Source organism: Hylaeus anthracinus, unplaced genomic scaffold, assembly GCF_026225885.1.
Source record: "Hylaeus anthracinus isolate JK02 unplaced genomic scaffold, UHH_iyHylAnth1.0_haploid 11985, whole genome shotgun sequence".
Taxonomy (NCBI): Eukaryota; Metazoa; Arthropoda; class Insecta; order Hymenoptera; family Colletidae; genus Hylaeus; species Hylaeus anthracinus.
Genome location: NW_026534333.1, coordinates 9,702,764 through 9,722,447, shown reverse-complemented (window position 1 = coordinate 9,722,447; position 19,684 = coordinate 9,702,764). Strand labels below are relative to the sequence as shown.

The window sequence follows — 19,684 nt, the reverse complement described above, 5'->3', positions numbered from 1 at the left end:
AATGATAAAGTACACTTTAGAATATGATATCGAATTGGATGCATAAATCATCGACACCGATTTGGTCTTTTATCATCGATAACAGTTTTAATTTGAACTCCAAAATGAACAGTCGCTCAAATTTCCTCCACGTCAATCTATCAACGATAATCCATAAAGCAACGTAGTGTCACAAAATTTCAGAACAACAAAATCAATTCATGACTTTAACGACTAATCGTCACCCTCGCTTTTACGCGTACGAGCAGCGTCCAGCTCTCCATTAAAATTGCCGAATAGAGCGGCGCAAAATAAATTGCGACGCGTGCGCGCGATTCGAGCCGGGGTCTAAACATTCAATTAGCACTTCCTAATCCCCCGTCGCTCGTTGTCAACAGCCATTACTTCCAGCATCTTCTCTCCTCTCCGTTGAACCCACCCCCGAGCACCCTCTTGGGGTCTCACTCGTAAGCAACCGCGCGCGCTCGTTGCTCTCCCACCCCGTTGGTCCTCGCTAACCAACGTATCTATTAATCCAGGGTTGAATGACACTCGAGGGTGGCCCGAGGGGTGATTCTAACCCTACAAAATCGTAACTACCGCCCCCGGGTTAACTCCCTCGACCACTACAGGTTTTTTTTTTCTCTCTTCTTAATGAATGCTCAAGGAGATCCGCGCGTAATTGTATTAGTTCGAGAGGAGAAACGAGAGAGAGAAAAACAGAGAGAGAGAGAGAGAGAGAGAGAGTGGCTCGAGGAGACGCAAAATGGTGAGAGAGAAGGGTGCACGCGGGGCGAACCCGAGAAGTAGAAGCCCCGAGAACGAAGGGTGACATTTAGGGTAAAAAGACGGAGGAGAGAGGGCCGCCAGCCAACCCGACGAGCTGAGATTGGTTAATGGCTTTGATACGAGGAAAGGATAAGATTAATTTGCTTGCGAATCAAAGAGCAAACGAATAAGCAATTACCGGGACCGTGAGGAGTGGCTGCACGAGTGCCCTCGCTCGGTTCTTCTGCGTGTCGGTGGCGCACAATTAAAAGCCACCGAACCGGAGGAGCGCGTGGGTTTATGGAAATCCACGCGGCCAAGGGGAAGTCAAGGCGAAACGTTTTTGACGGGATTCGTGGAGGATTTTCGAGGTTAGACGATTCTTAGATATCCGGCTAATTACGCGGAGGCGGAGCGGTGAGGATTCTCGCATATGAATACGAAGCTAGAGGATTCAAAACCTTCAAGTTGAAGGCTTTAGAATCTGAAAGTGTCGGGATTGCGTTTAGTAAACTGGGACATGGAAAGGATTTGCGAAATTTATGTCTATGAAAAGATGCAATGGTTTCATTTGTTTGAAAAGTGGTATATGCGTTGTTGGTTACTTCAATAAGGAGCATGAAGGGGTTGGTTTAAAGTATTTCAACGTGTGTAGTACTTTTTTGGCTACTAAATTATAATAGTCGCAACATCCATCTATAATAAACTATGCTCGTTTCAACTATATTTAACCTCTCGTAGAACGAATTTTAAATGGACCTTTAGCTTTAACCAGTCAGCTGTGGCGTCCTCTTTTCAGAGTGCGCACCTATGAATGCTGTGAGAATCAAGCAATGGCTACATACATATACATCTATGGACGAGTATACTCGTCACGGTACAAAATACTGCCACTTCTCCATGACGAGTACACTCGTCAAACACAGCTGATTGATTAATTAAAAGCACGCAAACCAAAGCAATTTTTACCTGTAAATCAATGTTAACATGCAAATACGCAGTCGTCCTTTAATATCGTATATTTTTTCATTCCTAAAGATGACCGTAAATGACGGTAATTTTAATATCAAAACAAACGTACGCGCATGTGTCAATATTCCTCGAGAGACTAAATAACATTCCCTTTCGTTATTCATAACTATCTACTACCTGTCGTACCGTTTTGCAAAAACTCTGGTCCAGAAACATCCTTCCAACGAACCCCGAGACCTACTCAAAGACTAAATATGCGAGATAACGTCGCGGAGGTCGTGAATCACGAGTGGGTTCGTCTCCGACGGCGTGCGTCGAAACAATAGACTCTCGAGATCTCTCCTCTCCATCGGTCACTCGGGGGTGGCCGTGGCCGTTTTCGCGTAGGCGTGTCCCACGAACTCGCCCGTTGGGGTTACTAATTGGTGGGTTGCGTTTAATTACAGAGCCGGTGGCAACATGTGCGACGGCTCCTTCACGGAGACCCTGCGCGGTATGCAGGGCATGTCGGGCACGTCGCCTCCTGGCGGCGGGGGGGTTGGACCCATGGGGGTTGGCCTCGGCAGCCCTCTCGGCCCGGCCACGAAGAAGGCGCAGGTGGAGCACATCAAGAGGCCGATGAACGCCTTTATGGTCTGGTCGCGGCTACAGCGACGGAAGATCGCGCAGGAGAACCCGAAGATGCACAACAGCGAGATCTCGAAGAGGCTTGGTGAGTGATACGACTTCTGATATGACTTCAGCTGTGGACTTTAGGACTGTCATCTGAAAATGTATTAGGCCGATCGCACACGGCGCAACCGATCAGTTTCACACCACTTTGAATCTAGTTGCATGCGACCGTGGATCTAGGTAAAATAAAGATAGTGGAATAGGTAAAACAAAGAGCGCAAACGGTTTGCAACACTAATTTCAAATCGGTTGAGCCGTGTGCGATCGGCCTTATACTCTTAACACTGTGCCGTCCGCAGGTCAAATCGAGATTTTTTCGTTTGGCGCCGGTAGGACTGACTGATAGTTTTCGCATGGCACCACAGTGGTGCCACCGGCATTTGCCCCATAGTTTTTGCATGGCACCACAGCGGTGCCACCGGATGGCATAGTGTTAACGCGTTTAATGTTGCGTGTAAAGTCATTCAATTGTTTTCTTTTTTGTTTTGATTTTATGGTGGTGGTTATGTCTGTTCAAAGTTTCTCTAATCGTCCTTCAGGCTACGGAAGGTGCTGATAATGTATAGCTAGGATTCGTGAGGTAGGGTAAGAGTACGCAGTTGATAGCTGGGATTGGCTGTGGAACAAGAGTGATTCACTAGGATGCGAGGGTTTTCAAGTATAGATAGATGATAGGATTCGTTAAAAAAAAAATTGTCATAGACATGTGAAGCCTCTTGTATGTAATCCGATATAGAGTACGCGACGAAGTTGATTCACTGACCAGTTTGATCTGATAGCCCAGTAAAATAAGAATTGTTGCATTTTAAATTCGATCTTCGTAAGAAACAAGTTCGGTTCATGTAGTAAAACGAGTATCGAATCTCACTCCTGGAGGATCGATGGAAATTCAGATCGTTAAACAACATTTCCTATGTACGTTATTTTATCAAAACTTGACCTATTAATCAGCCTGGAATAATATTCACAGTACCTACTTGAAAATTGTTTTATAACTGCAACTTGGCGACACAGTATTTATCGAAGCACAGCAACGTAACCGTTAGCATATCTTTAACGATTCGTTTGTCAGATAGTTTTATTTGTCAAACATTATATAACTTCCGTCATCACTTAGTCATCCCCGATGAAAGAAAAGCCAACTCTAGACTACAAAGGAATCGTCGAAGATGGTCGAGCGTTCCATTTGGTATTCAACTACATATCTTCCGTTTGTTATTTCCATTTCTATTCGTAACGTAACTTTGTTCGGTTCGCCCGAGTTCGGTTTTATTCATGATCCCATTGCTAATATTAGACCCACCGCTGTTCTCAATTAGCCGCGGTCTCGCTGGTTGGTAATTTCACGAACTAACTTTTTCTGTTTTCGTCATTTGCATAAGTCAACAGGAAATAAAACCCGTGTGAACGATTGCGCGAGCAAAGGAACTGCACATGGCTATTCGTGTCAATAGAGGAGCCCGGACGAACTTTCCACGACTGCTTTTCTGAAACTTAAGACTCTTGTCGTGTTCTGTAGGAAACAGAGTCGGAACAAAATGTTCGTACTTGAAAAAGAGAAAGAAATTGAACTAAATGTCGCGTGTGAAGTCATTCGATTGTTTTTCTTGTTGGTTTTGATTTTATGGTGGTGGTTAGGTCTGCTTAAGTTCTTAAGTGTTTAGGTTCTTAGATGCTTAGGTTCAATGTTTCTGAATTAATTTTAACGGCAGTGTCGATTAGTCGTGTTATACACCTAGTATTAGTCGTTCGGTGGTTGCTTGCAAGTAAATGTTATCGTTCACCCTATTTATGATATGTATAATATGTATAAGTCTGGCTAGTGAAAGGGTAAATCTTGTTTGAAGTAGTTAGAAACAGGAATGATTTCAGAACGGTAAGATTGTAGGATTTTCTCGAGATACAATTTCCGACCATACCTCTAAGTGGCGCGATTTTCGAAACTCTCTTCCGTTTGCCCTAGCGCATTCCCAGCCAAGCGCGACGCCAGATAGAAAGCATTGAAAAAAGCGTTTCCCTCCGCAAAAACGCAGCCAGCAAAAGCTCGTTCCCGGGAACGAGCGAGAGTGGAAAGAAACACGGTCGCCGGAAACACACGGCATTAATCGCATTTTGGACGATCAAACCCCGAGGATGGTTACACGTTCGAACGCCAGCGTTGATTTCATTCGTGGCGCGCGAGTTAAGCTCTGTGTTGCGCCCGGTTCTCCTCTCGTCGTCGCATCATTCATCCCTTTCAAAGTTTCCTTGCTTTGCGCTCCCGACGGTCCGGCGGCGCTCGACACGCGCTCGAATAATTCGTTGCTCGCGATACAGACGAGTGTACCGAGGGAGAAGAAAGGAGATAAAGACGAACGGGGACGAAGGTATTCCGGTTGGTATTTCCGTTAAATACCCGGGAATCGACAAAGCCCCGTTTCCCGCGGCTCCCCTCGAAGCTTCTTTATCCGTCATTTTCTTCCACCTCGGCTGGAGCTCCTCTTCTACCCCCGTTTCACGTTCCCCCGGCGACGACGAATAAGGGAAGTGCCTGCTCCTCGGCAAAAATGATGCGCGCACGCTCGAGCCCACCTCCCTCCGCCGCGGGATTCCACCCCCTTGGGTTTCTCGCGGCTCTCCTCTCCCTCTGGTCCTCCTCCTCCTCCCACCTCCCCCTTTCTCTTCCCTGGCTTACACCCTTTGTTGAAGCGACACTTTTTCGTCGCTCTTTTACCGCCATGTCCCTGCCATTGCGTATATTTCTGCTTGATATACAACTACGCTCTCCTACACCTCCCCCCAACCCTACTCTCTCTCTCTCTCTCTCTCTATCCAGATATCTTTCTCTCTTCTTCTCTCTCCCGGCTTGTTGGAGCATTTGCAAATTTCATCCTGCAACCCTCTCCCCCGCCATCTCGAGCTTGAACCGCCACTCCTCCAGCCACGGTCGCTCCTTTTCCGCACGATCCGCCCTCCGCTGCCATCCCCCGACTACCCCCGCGCGACGATCAGCCACGACGACGACAAAAGATTCGAGGAACCGATGTACTCTGCCGAGCACTCTCGACTCGTTCGCTGGAATCGCGCGCTGGAATGCCGTGGGTCCGCTTTTCTTCGATGCCTCCTCGGGAACCGCGAGGAAAATGTTAACTCCTGTGAGTCGGTTTCCTGCGAGCGTTTGCTGGCATGTAGAACGCGAGGGAGGCGAATCAAGGGTGTAATACATCGTCAGGGAAATAGAATGTTTTTTAATCGCCGAGGGAGGTATTGGGAGGAGGGGAGTGGATTGTATCAGATTTTGCAAAATTTTCTTGCGATATCTAGGATGGTGTATCCGAGATGTATCTAGAGGGTGGGTCTGAAATGTTCTTGGTCTCCATCGTTAATGTCAACACTGAAAGCGAGATTTATTTTTCTTAAGTGAGAGGGTGTTTAGAGGATCTCATCGGTTTTTGCAAAATACTCTCGCGATTTCTAGGATGGTGTAAGTAGGTGGGTCTGAAAAGTTCTTAGCGTCCATCATGAATGTAAACACCGTAGGCAGGATTTCTTTTGATCACGTACGCATAGCTTTCGTGAGCATGCATTTAAACTTGCCATTCAATCCCCAATTGATTTTTATAGTTCTATAAAAATCTATCTGCTCTAAAATCTGCTCTATCACAGTTCTCTACCAAATCACAGTAATTAAAAAGTATCGAGAAATTAGAATATTTACTCTACGAACTCGTTCAACCGCGAAGCCTGCAACGCGTTTGACCAGCCGTTTAGTTTAATTGTCAACAAAGTGCAAACTTTTCGGTCGTTCGACTAACCGAACCGTATAGTCACGTGCTTGTGCAACTCACGCTTCGATGCAAGTGACTATATAAAAATGGACAGTGTTTGTCAAGCCTGTGCAAACGAACGCTCGCTGACTCGAAACGGCTTCTAAATAGGAATTTCACTTGCTGCGAAAGTTGACGAGTTTTGTAAAATGGCGAATTTATGAATTCTAAAACCGCGCGGAGAAGGCTCGTTCGAACGTGTGCAGCTTAAATGCGAATAAAAAAGCGCTTTAAAAAAATTGAATACTCATTTTCTGGTTTCGTAGCAACCCAATGCAAATAATTTACGGTTAAATGGCACGTGTGTTAGAGTGGATGAACAAAATTCATGCGTATAATAGAAGGTCACTTGGTGCAGCAAGTTGCATTCGCGTGTTACAATCGCGGATATCGAAAGTAAACGTGTTCGAAGCGTTTCCTTACGAGACAAAGTTTAACCGAATATTCTATAAAATCAATGACAAATTAAACATATCGGGAGGTAGGATGTTTTAAATAATATATTTTATCGGTGTTGGTACGGACCCTTGTGGATCCGATAAAAATATAAATAAGCGTCGATTCCGATGGTTTGGTCCACTGATTCAGGATCATCTTCAGAGTTAAAGAATTTCAATCTGCAATAGTCGTGGCTACTTGGATATACATAAATAATTGAGGAAAAGAAATCTAGAATTATTAAAGAAAAATTGACTTAAGAGTAAAAGAGACCTTCTCATATTTTAAATAACACCTTTGGCTACTAAATTGTCAACATCTCAAGTAGCTACTTTATTTTGTACAAAGGATCAATTGTTCTCACATTTAATGAACGCGTAACTTTCGCTATCGCAAGTATTGAAAAAAATTTTTTTTTTAAATTCTCCCTACGACATGTCCTGCAAAAAAAATATTATTATTATCGTTGTCGGTCTTGTTTAATATTGGCATGTCGCCATTGGCGTGGACATTTCACTGGCGAAACGTCATCGATAGCCGCCGTTCAGTGCCAATTTTACGATGTCGATTAGCAGATGACCGTCCAACGTTTATCTTTCGGCTGGGCAGTTGGACACGTTTCACGATCTTCCTCAGAGTGAAAACTGTACCGGAAGCGAGATTGAGGGTGCGTCGGGACGGTTTGTCGAGTAAGCGGTCCATTGGGAAACGGTCGAAGCTAATCTGGTTATTGGATGTTCCTGCGAACCGTCGCGAGCGTGGCGTGTTTCTGTTCCGTAAACTTTTCGATCCTCCCTGTCCGATACTCCACTCTGCTTGGCGACAGAATATCCCTCGCGTGGAAGGGGTTTAGTTTTGTTGATCCTATTTTATGCGAGCAGAGTTTGGGTGGATGTTAATCGAGTAAGAATAGATCGATTAGAATTTTAATTTAATTGATACAAAGGAATTCGTACCTGAAGGGGTATTTATTGTGAGAGAGGAGGAAAGGAAATATATACTAGAAATATATTAGTAAATATGTACGCATATTTACAGTCAGTCTCATAAGTATTCGTACCGTTTATGTCTATTGAAGAAATTTGTCTAAATTAAGTGATAGGTTTGATGTTTTCAAATAAATGTTTCATTATAAACATATATACGTGTAAAGTTTATTCATGTACGTATTTAATTAATTTCTTCAATGGATATAAAGGGTCTGACTGTATGTTTAAACCAATCTTTAATTTATTCAATTTTATTTAATTTTAAAATTAAAAAAAATTAAACAATGCCCCTCTTTATTACCGCATCACCCAATAAATATTAAAAATATCCTCCATTTGGTTATTACTAGACTGCGGATATTTATGCAAAATAAAATCTTCGCGAACATGCCTACAAAAATTGAACCTAAATAGGAATTTATTTTATTCTGAAAAATATCATAACATGAACTTTACTTTCAATCTTTTTTGTATTCTTGCATACTGTTTGCATTTTGTAGTTTCTTGTACATTCAAATTTCCTATAAATGCATAAAGTTCCGCAGTCTAGTTATTACACACCTTACAATTTTATTGAACAACAAAAATGGTCCAGCTCAAGCAACTTCCCTGCGATACAGTCTCCCGAAAAATGTGAAATCACGAATATAACACCTCTCGTTTTTAGACCACGCGGTTGCCAAACGTGCTAAATTCATCACTCCCCGGAAGGGTTAACGAGATAAGCCTCAAAACGTGGAAGCAATTTTCAGACCAGCCGGAGAAAGTCGTTGGGCGAAGAAGGGAAATCGAGTCGCCGGGAGGGTTAACAGTAGAAAATGCTCCGGAGTCCCTTGGCTGGCTCCCGTGCTCGAAGGGTTAAATAGGGTTGTCCTTCGGCGCGCGGGAGGATGAATGTCCTCTCCGTCCCTGTCCCTCCCTCGTGCTCCATTCGCTTCAACGTCGATGAGCGCGCAAAACCGACAAGTCGTTTCTTTAACGCACGCGAAAGAACTCGGGAGGACGAAGAGAGGCTACGGCAACCGGCAGAAATACTTCATTACGATGAAAGCTTTCCCTCCAACCTTCTCAAGTCTCCTCTTCCCTCCCTTTCTATCTCCTACCTCACACCCACCCCACACCCCCGCCCCTTGTGTGTCTCTGCATCCCTGTTCCCGTGTTTGTACAAGGAATACGTCGACGGATACATCTATATATACGCCGCATCCACCACCTTTTCCTCTTTGTCGACTTTCTTTTCCAACCCCCGTCCGTGTCCCTCCCCCTTTCTTCGTTTTGTCGCCGAGTCTTCCGCGTGTACAAGCGTCTGTGTTCGCGCGTGTGGGAGGACGGTGTGCACGTGCACGCGTTTTATTTTCCTTTTTTTTTTTTTCGCATTCTAAGGGTGCGTGGCGTTTCTCGTGCGTTTTTACCGGTCGCGACAATAGGCCCGGGTATTTTAGACGATGGGCGAGAAAAAGGAAAGGAAGGACGCGCACGCGAGGGGGAAATTACAACGATCGATGGCGGGACGACTGGATCGTCGTTTCGTCTGGCTGTCCTCGCGATGAGCTCTGAGTAATTGAGTCCGGCGAACGACGAGGGCGGCTCTAGGAAGGATGGCGATACGAACTCGAGCGTTTGGCGGTATGGAGAATTTGTATTTTTTTGGCGTTGGACAAATGCTTGGGGAGTTTTCGTAGGATGCAGAGGTGCAGAGGTCAAGCACGGTGGGGGTCAGTTACAAGGACTCCACCCTTATCGAGTAACAAGTATTTGTTAGTACATTTCATTCGTATCTGGTAATTTATTCTTTGGTGAATTTTTGTTATTCCTAAATTCCTTGATCATTGGGTACACTTAATCAGTGGCTGGTGTAGAAAAGCCAAAATGTGATTGAGAGGGGAGGGGTTAACACATAATCCTGAGAGGATTGTGGGGTTCATCAAAATTCATCAAAGAATAAATTACCGGATACAAATGAAATCTACTTGAAAAATAAATACTTTTCACTCGATTAGGGTGTCTCCACTGTGCTTGACGGAAAAGAAAAGAATAATGGCTTGAATTCGGTCATTTTCCTCTGAACAAAAAAGAATACGATCGCAACACCGTTCCATCGCTAACTCGAAGAACGTTAAATTCGCGCCTTCCGTCGACGTCTGTTCGCATGTTAATTCCGTTTATGGTCGACTCGCATTCGTCACGGAACTTCCAATTGTTTCCGTCGCGAGCGATACAGCATCTCTCCCACCCGTCCCTCGAGCGACACAAAGTTTCCCTTCCTGTCGAAAATTCAATTGAACGCCCAAGGAACGTTCGAAAACGAACAATGCCGACAGAGGGTGGATTTTCGTGGGAGGGGGTGCACGTAATCCCGACGAAAGTGGACATAATCGGGTGTCTAGGACACCGGGAGGGGGTGTGCTCGTCGCGCAAGATTCGCGAAGAAAACAATTCGCGGAGGGCCCCGACACTGCGATCCTATAGAATCGCGGGAACAATGGACGCCGTCGCGACAAAGGAGGGAACACAAAACGCCTGCACACAGGTACACGCGCCGCCACTCTCCCCCTCCTCACTTTCTACCATCCCTCTCTCCTCTCCCCCCCCCTCCCCGTGCTCTGTCTCCGCGTGATTAAAAATGATCGTCCCCGAGCAAGCTTTAAGCTCCCTGGGCTTGGAAAGCTCTCCTCCTGCGAGCTGGATGTGCACGCTCCGCGAGCAACTTAGCGCAACTGGAGCAATCTTTCCAAAGTGGAGTGAAAATGTTCCGCGTGAAACGTATCGGGGAGGCGTCGCGTTCTGCAGGATCCATTTTTACTTGGGGGTTGTTTACGGTGTGTTTCTACAGGAGCATGTTTGTTTAACGTCTTCTGCATTTGTCGGTTAGAAAAATGAATAAAGCTCCGATAGGTCAAGTCCAAATTGGTTTAACCTCACCTATTAATCTCTTAACGTAGAATGGACGATAAACATCATTCGTAATACAGCAAATATAGAATGTTCCTTTTATCCAAGGGTTCAACCGCTTCACAGAAAATCTTCCCCTATAAATCACCCGTTCGACTAGCTCGCTCTTGAAAAACGTAAAATGATTTACACGCCTAGGTGACTCGAGACGAACCTAAAATAAACATCCATCATCGATTAACGACTCATTACGACAGAGAGAGAGAAAAATCGATCGATCGAACAACGGTTCACCCTCTTCTGTTTCTCCTCCTTGTCGATGATCTCTTTCCTCTTTCTTCGCGGTGGCGAAATAATTTATGACTCGTCAGAAATGTTCCACGGTATAAATTAGCGCCTCGAGCAACGTTATCTAGATGATAGGTCTACGCGGTTGGCGTTGCTGACGGGAAACAATAGGCTGCTTATCGGCCTTGACGATCTATTATTCCACGTGAAAGACTGTTGGTTGTATTAATGAGCCGTGCACATTGCAGATTAATAGGTCGCGTTATTATACGCGCAACATAGTAATTTATTTTTGGCGCACAAAGAATCTAATTCGAACAAGTTGCCTGTCTTGCGCTTGTAAATGGTTCGGGCAGAAACGGCATTGCGCGATGTAATTGTCAGCCGTCTTTTGAGAGAAATATGCAGATCATGCGTCGCGTTAAATCATCTGTGTTCTCGTTGTCGAGGGACGTGTGTTGTAAGCTTTTGTAGCCGGAGTAAAAATACGTTTCTCTTTAATTAATTGACTCGTCCGATGAGTCTTTCTTTTCATCCACGTTTCGAATATTTCGTTGATTTTTTAAATTGAGCATGGACGGAATAGTACATGGATAATTTGGCAAGAATACAATAGATACTCTTTTCGAGCAATACAAGGAGGAACGAAAGAAGAGGAATTGTTTGAAAATTATTTCCTAAGCAGCATTTCCTTTTTTAAAAGTGCTTGTCTGTGAAATATTTTTCAAACTGAAGTTTCTCTCATGAAAATTCTGTTTGTAGCAGCAGGATATTCATTGAACAGAATGATAGAAACAGATGAAGATAGAACTATTATGAATATATAATATTATAAATGATGATACTTACAAGGAAAACTTTTTAGACCGAAAAATAAGGTATACGTATGTTTTTACTTTAGCTGAAACTTTAGGGGGTCGTTTCAACCCCTAAATGTGAAAACGGGCCAATATAAAAAAAATACGTATATCTTATTTTTCGGTCCTTTCAAACATATCCAAAAATCCAAACAATCGGAGGCGGACACCTAAAAAGCTTTCCTTTAGAATATCAATGCACTAAACGTGAATTGTATCAAATGATCACATTTCTTTGAACTTATCACGAATAGAATACCGTTCTTTGGAATAATGATTCTAGGGTCTTATAAAAAATAGGTCTAATAAAAAATCGTTTCCATTTCTGGAAGACCCGGATGCTTCCAAATTTGTTGACCTCTTGCAGAGCACGTATTGACCAGTGGAAAGCGAGGTTACAATGGCAGAGCCCCTAGTTATGAGCCCCATAAAATGTCCTTCCAAGACCTTCTGCTAGTTAACACGTGCCTGCAGGACTCAACAGTTGGACCATTTCCCGAGGGCCATCCGATGGAAACAGATTTCTCTTCCAGGACGGAACAGGAGATCGAAGGACACCTACTTTGTCGAGAAATTCGTGCAAGAATCAAAGATTTAAAAAGTCACCTTCGGCCGCAGTTAAACGTCAAAAAGCAAGAATGACGAGTTCGCTCGGCACGCTATAGAGAGTTAGAATAGAGGAGGCACGTCTGTCGTGATTTACAGGGGTGGTTGTTTCCCTCGGATCGGTTGAAAAACCCGAGGAAACGCGCAAGGGGGACGAATATTCGCGCGTTCCCTCGACAACGAAGGCACGCGAGCTACAAACGCAAACAACCGTAGACAGGAGGGGCAAAAAAGAACGAGAAGACGAGTAAAACAGTGGCCGGGTAGTAGCGGCGGTAGTAGCCTAGTTTTCCCCCCGCGACAATGAGGACGGGTAAAAAGGAGTGGAACGAGGGAAGAAAGGAGCCGGTGGGTTGGTAGCAGTGGACTAAATAATGCCGGGTTGCCTTCAGAAATAGCAATGCCAGAGCAATAGCGCGCGTCGGTGGTGTGGTAAGAGCCGCGCTAGCAATGGCTCCGTCGCCATGGCTGTCCTCTCCGACCACCCCCTCCCGCTACTGGTTCCTCTTCCTCGGCTTCGTTTCTCTCCTTCGACCCCCGTCCATTAATTAACAGGCTTTGTACTTTTAAACGATGTTAAATAAACGGCATTGTTCGCCAGCGAAAGGACTGAAAAGCAGGCGCCATTGTGCTTTAAGCTTGGTCCTCATCGTCGTCGTCGTCGTCGTCGTTGACGTCGTAGTCGTCGTCGTGGGTCCCCTCCGAAAGCACGGAAAGAGAAAGAAGGAGTACTGGCCGAGAATACCTACCTACTAATACCGCCGGTGCCGGGAAGCCTTTGTTCTAAACAAATACGCCGACTCCACCCCCGTCCAGCCCTGTTCGTCGCCTCTCCACACCACCGCCCCCTTTCCAACCGGTCCCTTGTTCGTTCGTGGCACCTGCCTTTTAGACGGGAAAACGTGTATCGATTGGGATAGGCTATAATGTAAACAGCGGAGAAGGAAACCCCTTTCGTCGGCGATGCATGTGCGTCGGAACGTCCTCGAGGATCGATCGAATTCGTGACGAGTAGCTACGATGTCTAAGATCGGGGAGGAGTGATCCTCGAGGTTCTTAAGAATAGTGGCGAGGACGGCTCTGTCCGAGATCCGAGGCTGTTGGTCGAGGATTCTCGGCGAAGTTTGGATTGGAAAGCTAGATGTCGATTTTATTCCTCAGGGACTGTAGCTGTGACTAATCGTGACTGCAAAATGAGAGATAAAACAGAGGCAAAGTATCTTTTTAATTATATCTCAGCCAGCTAAAATATTTTGTTTTATTCACAAGCTTGTATGGCTCGAACACTTTACCTAACATTTCACCGTGAAGCCATTCCCGTCCAATTAATTTCAACATTTGAGCCGTTGAAACAAATCAATTAACTCCACTGGTCACATAGAAATTGTAATATTACTGACGATTATTTTTTGGCTATTCTATCTTATGAATTTTATATACCGTTTAATGAAAGCTACATCTATATTTATGCATTCTACAATATTTATTTGAATTCATGTTATAAAGGGAGTTTTAAAAAATATTTTATGGAATCCATCGATTTGTGCAATGAGCGACTTTCTTACCTTTCATCCGTCACGCGAAATTTTGTGCTCGAATCAGGATTTCGCCCATCTTCGTCCGGAATCTGCGCTTTCCATATTCTCCGAACGTATTGGAAACGCTCCGCACAGGGATTAAGAATGGTCCGACACCAGTCGCTGGACTCGAATGCGTTATCAGCGCTCCACATTGTCCCGGAAGACAAACATCTCGGATTCCACGTTTCCTCTTTTTCCTTCCGGTTCTCTCTCGTTCCACGAAGTTCATTGTGAATCACCACGTGTTCGTATTGTTTAGCCCGCTCTCGCCATTCTTCCCCGTCTTTCTCTGTGTGTGCTCTACTATAGACGAAGCAACTCTTTTCATTGTTGTTGGCTGCTGTCAGCAACAATAACGAGGAGAGTAAAAGATCCATCGGGCAACGTGAATCCCATCCTCTCTCCACCTCGTATCTGCACCGGTGCGCCTCGAATTTCCGGTAGTGTATCTCCGCTCTGTATCGAGAACTTTCATCCCCCTTGAGCGATTCCTCCGGCATGGCCGTTGTGTGTCCGCTGGAACGTGCTCGTTCTTGATATTACTGTCGCGCGCCTCTCCTTGGCCTGATTCCTTTTTTTTTCCCTCTCCTTTGGGGAACTCGCGTTCCCTGTTCAATTTTAACTGAATATTTTTTGGAACTTCCGGCCGTGGGGCTTTGAGGCGGGACAGAGTGGTTTCTCGTGGCCTGAAACGTACGATTTCGGAGCACCGGGAACTTTGGTTGTTACGCAATATTTGCTATTCGGATACGTGCATCGAAGCGTTACGTATCTGACTAAACAGTAACGAGTTCTTAATTATATCGAGTAATATTATTAGGAGGTTGCATTGAAAGCCACTGTTTTTTCGTATTTTTTAAGCATTTATTTCAATAGTAATATAAAAGTATCAATCGAAATATTTGCCCTCAAAAGCTACTACTTTTTTCTTACCTTTCTGGCAAAAGTTGAATTCCGCGACGAAAGAACAATTTATCTTTCGAGCTTATCCATTTAGCAACCCAATTTCCAACTTCTTCGTAATTACGGAAATGTGTGTCTTCCAAGCCATGTTGACTATTTACGAATACCTGGTAATGTTAGAACTCTTGCGATCTGGCACGTAAAATCGTTTCGAAAATGTTGAATCTTGAACGACTAAGAGATGTATTCATCAAACATTCTCCTTACGAATCAAACGACGTCAGACGACACAAACTTGAAGCCGAGTACAATCAAAACTTTCCCAGGCATTTCTATCACAAATCAAAGCTATCAAATCTCCCCCGATCCGGTAGACAGAATTAAACATCGGTAAACGAAAGGCTTCAAACGCTTCGACACCGATACCCCGATACATATCACCTTAATTTCATTAAACATTCTACGCGATCGTCGTATCTGAGCCATTTAAAAAATTCCAAATCGCGTGAAAACCTTCCGGCAAACATTTTCATCGTGAATCAAACGGCATCCAATCAAACCATAGTTCTTCCAATTCCCCGATTAAGCGAGATCAAACATCGTCGTTCGAAAGACGCCAGGCGTTCTCGACACTGGCAACCATTGTTGGCTCGAGTTGGGGGCAACCTCTGCGCCCTTTGTTTCGCGGCTGCAACCGCAGAGGACGGACTTCGCACGGCGTCGGCGTCGTTTCTCGTTTGAACCCCGGGCTCCGTTTCCATGATGCAAGCGCTTCGCGCTTTGTCCGCGCCGCTACAGCTTGCACCCCCGACAACAAGTGGTAATTAATTCTCGGCGAAACAATCGACCTTCTACCGCCGAAGGAACAACGACGACCAAGAGTGGAAAGAGGAGAGAGATGTTGGAGCATTTTGCCGCGAAAACATCGGTTGTTTCGGGGCGAACGACTCCCTTTTCTCTGTCGCGTTCTCCCTTCGTGGCTCTCCCGCTCGTCAAACAGTTTACACGCGAAAATTGGTTGCGAGGAACGCGTCGCCATGCTTGTTTCATTCCTCGTGCCTACTGTCTCGTTTCGCGATTTTCCGTGACAGACCCGACGTTTGCTTTAGTACTTTCTGGGTTTAAATTAAATTGTACTTATTTATTTCGCTGTTTTTATCGTGAGCTATTGTAAAAGAAAAACTTCGATGATATATTCTATTACAAACTTTGTTTCAATCTCGAATATTTATTAAAAAATTGACCTATTAAATGTGGATGTCCAGGCTACATAAATTTTGCCAATAATTCCATCGTCAGTAATCATTTTATAGATATTTCAAAGACGAGATCCCAACATACAAACACGATTTCACGTGGCAGCGAGGAACGCGTTAATGGTGCTTTTTTTTTCCCTTCCCATGCAAACCGTGATGACGCGACGAGAACAATCGTCTTGAACGATACAAACAACGAGTCGTTCGATAGGAGTTTCGACGGGAAAATGCAAATGCAATTTTCCGCGCGGACAATCGTCAACGAGTCGGATTTAAATGAGGCGTGATCGCGGGCTCGTCGATAATTCAGCCATAACGGCTGGTTCTGCCGGCGGTGGCACACAACACGGCCGTTTCACCGGGTAAACACAGCGTCCAAATGCCTTTTATACTCATTGATCGGACGCGTTATCCAAGTGCCTATCGTTCGTTTGCAAACTGCTTTATACAGACCGCAAACACGCGAGAGCCACTCGATCGCGACGCGTCCCTATTTCTGTTTTCGCGAATGCCACACTTTTTTTCCATGCCCGGTTTTATCGACGAATAAAAATCGCTCGTTTGGTATTCAGAAAATTATTTATACGGATTAAAATTGGGGATGCTCGATGGGCTGTTTCCAGTGCGTTAAATTGGTATGTCGGAGTCTCGAGATGTAGTTACTATTTGCTTTATAACCGTGAGTGTCTTTTTCGAAGGTTCTGCGATGATCTGACTATGTTGCTCCTATTTGTCCTAGAGACATTGTTTCTGGTAGGAACAGTATCGTTAACATTTTTTAGGAATTATTCGAGCCTCAATGGTAAGGTGAAGTGTTTCAGTGTTGCCTATTTTTATACTTTTTGCAAGTCCATTTCAAATTTCTTACCACTTGCATTTCTACCTCTCAGATTCCAGGACCGTTGGAATTTATTACGTATTCTTGGTTAATTACATTACGTAACTGTCCTTAGTATAGTTCTTAAATCTAATTCGTTCGAGAGTATTATGTACGTGCAAATTGCTTTCGTATCCTACGTTGATTTAAATAGCGATATCAATTTTGAAGTGGCGATTGTTTCATCTCCGTTTCGAAAGAAAAATGTTAGTTCCATTTTCCTCCGTCGAAAGAGGATCAATTTCTGGTATTATATCGGGGGTTAGCGTTGACCCAAGTGGAACCGAAACCCTTCGAAAGTGGGGAGTCTTGAGAGTTCAAACTGTTATAAAAGTTTCCCCGACTGAAACTTCTGAAAGAAAATTTTCACAAGAATTTTGCTCGCGATCGATTCTTCTCCCGTATGTTTCCACAGTTCTCGTTAAAATTCCACTTCCCGATCGAGTTTCGTCGGGGAAAAATTCCCGAGCCCTCCAAACGGGGCTGAAACTTTTCAACGCTGGAACTTGTTAATTCGCCGATTCTAATTATCGAAATCTATTGTTCCAGGCGCTGAATGGAAGCTTCTCACGGAGGACGAGAAACGGCCGTTCATCGATCAGGCGAAGAGGTTACGGGCGCAGCACATGAAGGAACACCCTGATTACAAATACAGGCCCAGAAGAAAGCCAAAAACCTTGCGGAAGGAGGGCTACCCTTACAGCATTCCGTACCCGAGCGTGCCCATGGATGCGCTTCGTGCTGGTAAGTCGATCTTTCCAAACATAAAAGCTACTACTTTGAAACTTTGACCTATATTATACAGTACTACTGTATAATACTTTTCTCATATGTTAGGTAGCGTTAAATTTCTTTTTTCGTCTGCGGTATTGTCTTTCAAAGAAAGCTACTGTCACATTGAATCAATATTTCTACGTCAATAGCATTAATATGCCTGTATTTATTTATATTAGAATCTGTAACTGATGAGCTACATTCTTTGGAAACATTCTATTATAAAAGTCTCTAATATTAACGCTCTGGTAAATTAAATAACCCATGCTTTTATCTATAAAGATTGATCGGTATTGGAGTCAAGTAATGGGAGTTATAAGAGAATCTAAAACAAATAAATTTGAATAGAAATATGTAATATTTATATATTAATTAGATAGCGTAATTGTATAGACGATTTAAATTCAGAGTCATGGCAACCTAAATCATAGTTTTACACTACTTTCGATACAGTACATGGAACAGATCTAAGACCTATCGATAAGGGAATAAATCGGTAAGTTTACAAAAATTCTCGCGTGAAGTAATTGTCGGGGACTATTACCTAAAATCTAGGTCTGTACCCTACCTATCAATCTATGACTCTCCAAAAGACCCAAGGCTACAGACAAACAAGAATCTTCCTTAACCTACCATACGTTTCCAACTCGAAACCTGTCCATCGCCACACAGTCAATCGCAAACTAATTTTTCTTATCGATACTCCGTTTCCATCTCCAATTGGACTCCCCCAAGCTCTCTATCCAACGTCTCTCCTGCAATTACCAAAGACTCTCGGCTCTCCTCCGCAATTATCTGTCCCGGTTCGGTCTGCCATTACGATATCGGCGAGACAATGCGATTATGGTAGGAAAAGACAAGGCGGAATCGATCCTTCGCGGATCCAAGAGAACGGCAACGGACTCGAAGGTGTGCTCCGCCAGTTGCGGCCGGAGCACAATAGGGAAAGAACAGTTCGTCTGGTAGGGCTTTGATATTCTTATCTTTTCGGCTCGCGTTTCAGCCGTATTGTTGCCGGCGATGCCCCCCGGGATCCGTGGTCGGAAGTCTTATAATGGCGATTTCTTCGAGGTTCGCCCCCGACTCTCGTTTCCTCTGCCATTTTCTCGAGCGTCTCGTTAATGGTTCGCGCGTTGCCCGTTTCGCGTCAAAGACGCGTTCCCGACGCGCCTTTCTGCCCGCGTACGTCCAGCTATTGTCGGTTATGCACTTGGGCAAACAGTCGCGGACCGAGACGAACACTTGCGTTTGAACTGCGATCATCGATGACCTCACGCTCGCTCGGTTTTCCTTGATGGCGCTCTTTCTTCTCGACTTCGTGGGAACGTAGAGCGTGTCTCGTCGCTAGATCGTCGAAAGATTAGGCGGATTTGAACGGTTCCTAGTGTAAATGATCGCATCGGGGCAAACAATGTGGGATGATACGGGTTTTAACATATTTTCGAGGAGGTGACCTTTGGGGAGTAGAGGTTAAGGTTGAAATGGAGGTTAAACCCTTTGTACTCGAGAGGTGACTCTCAGTCACCACTAGGTTTTCTTCAGGTTTAGTTTCTTTGGAACTCGAAGTGCCAATAAAATGATTGCCGTTGAGGCAAAGATGACCTGATTCTCAAATCTCGAATTAGAGATCACATTTTCAAAGTCAATATAATCTTAGCATTCGTGGCAATAGAATGCTGAGAAAGCATCTCGAGATGCTGGTAGATACCAAAAAGAAAGGCCTCGAGTGCAAAGGGTTAATACGTTGGAGGTTGTACTTGCAAGTATTTGCGAGTAGGAGATTGTAGTTGATTGTTTGATGATGTGTTTACAACTGGAAATAGAAGCTCGAGAGTACAAAGAATGAGTAAATTAATGCGAACACCTGTGAAACATATTATACTGTTTTATTAATACGTGCCAGGGCCACAATTTGTCTTTCATATAGTTTGGATAACCTTCGAGGATAATGTCCTGTGCAACTTTTAAATAGTTTCCAGCGGAATGTTACTTTTCATTCTTCTATGGAAACGTCTAATAATTGTTCA

General features: G+C 44.4%; 1 protein-coding gene across 1 annotated transcript in view; it reads left to right on the top strand.

Annotated features, from left to right (window-relative positions):
• The window catches only part of LOC128886896 (transcription factor Sox-19b-like), a 37,361-nt gene that overhangs the window by 2,308 nt on the left and 15,369 nt on the right, over positions 1-19,684 (top strand). The window contains exons 2-3 of the mRNA XM_054142144.1: positions 2,166-2,431; positions 17,433-17,627. Coding sequence (XP_053998119.1) covers positions 2,166-2,431; positions 17,433-17,627 — 461 coding nt within the window. The remainder of the gene's footprint in view (positions 1-2,165; positions 2,432-17,432; positions 17,628-19,684) is intronic.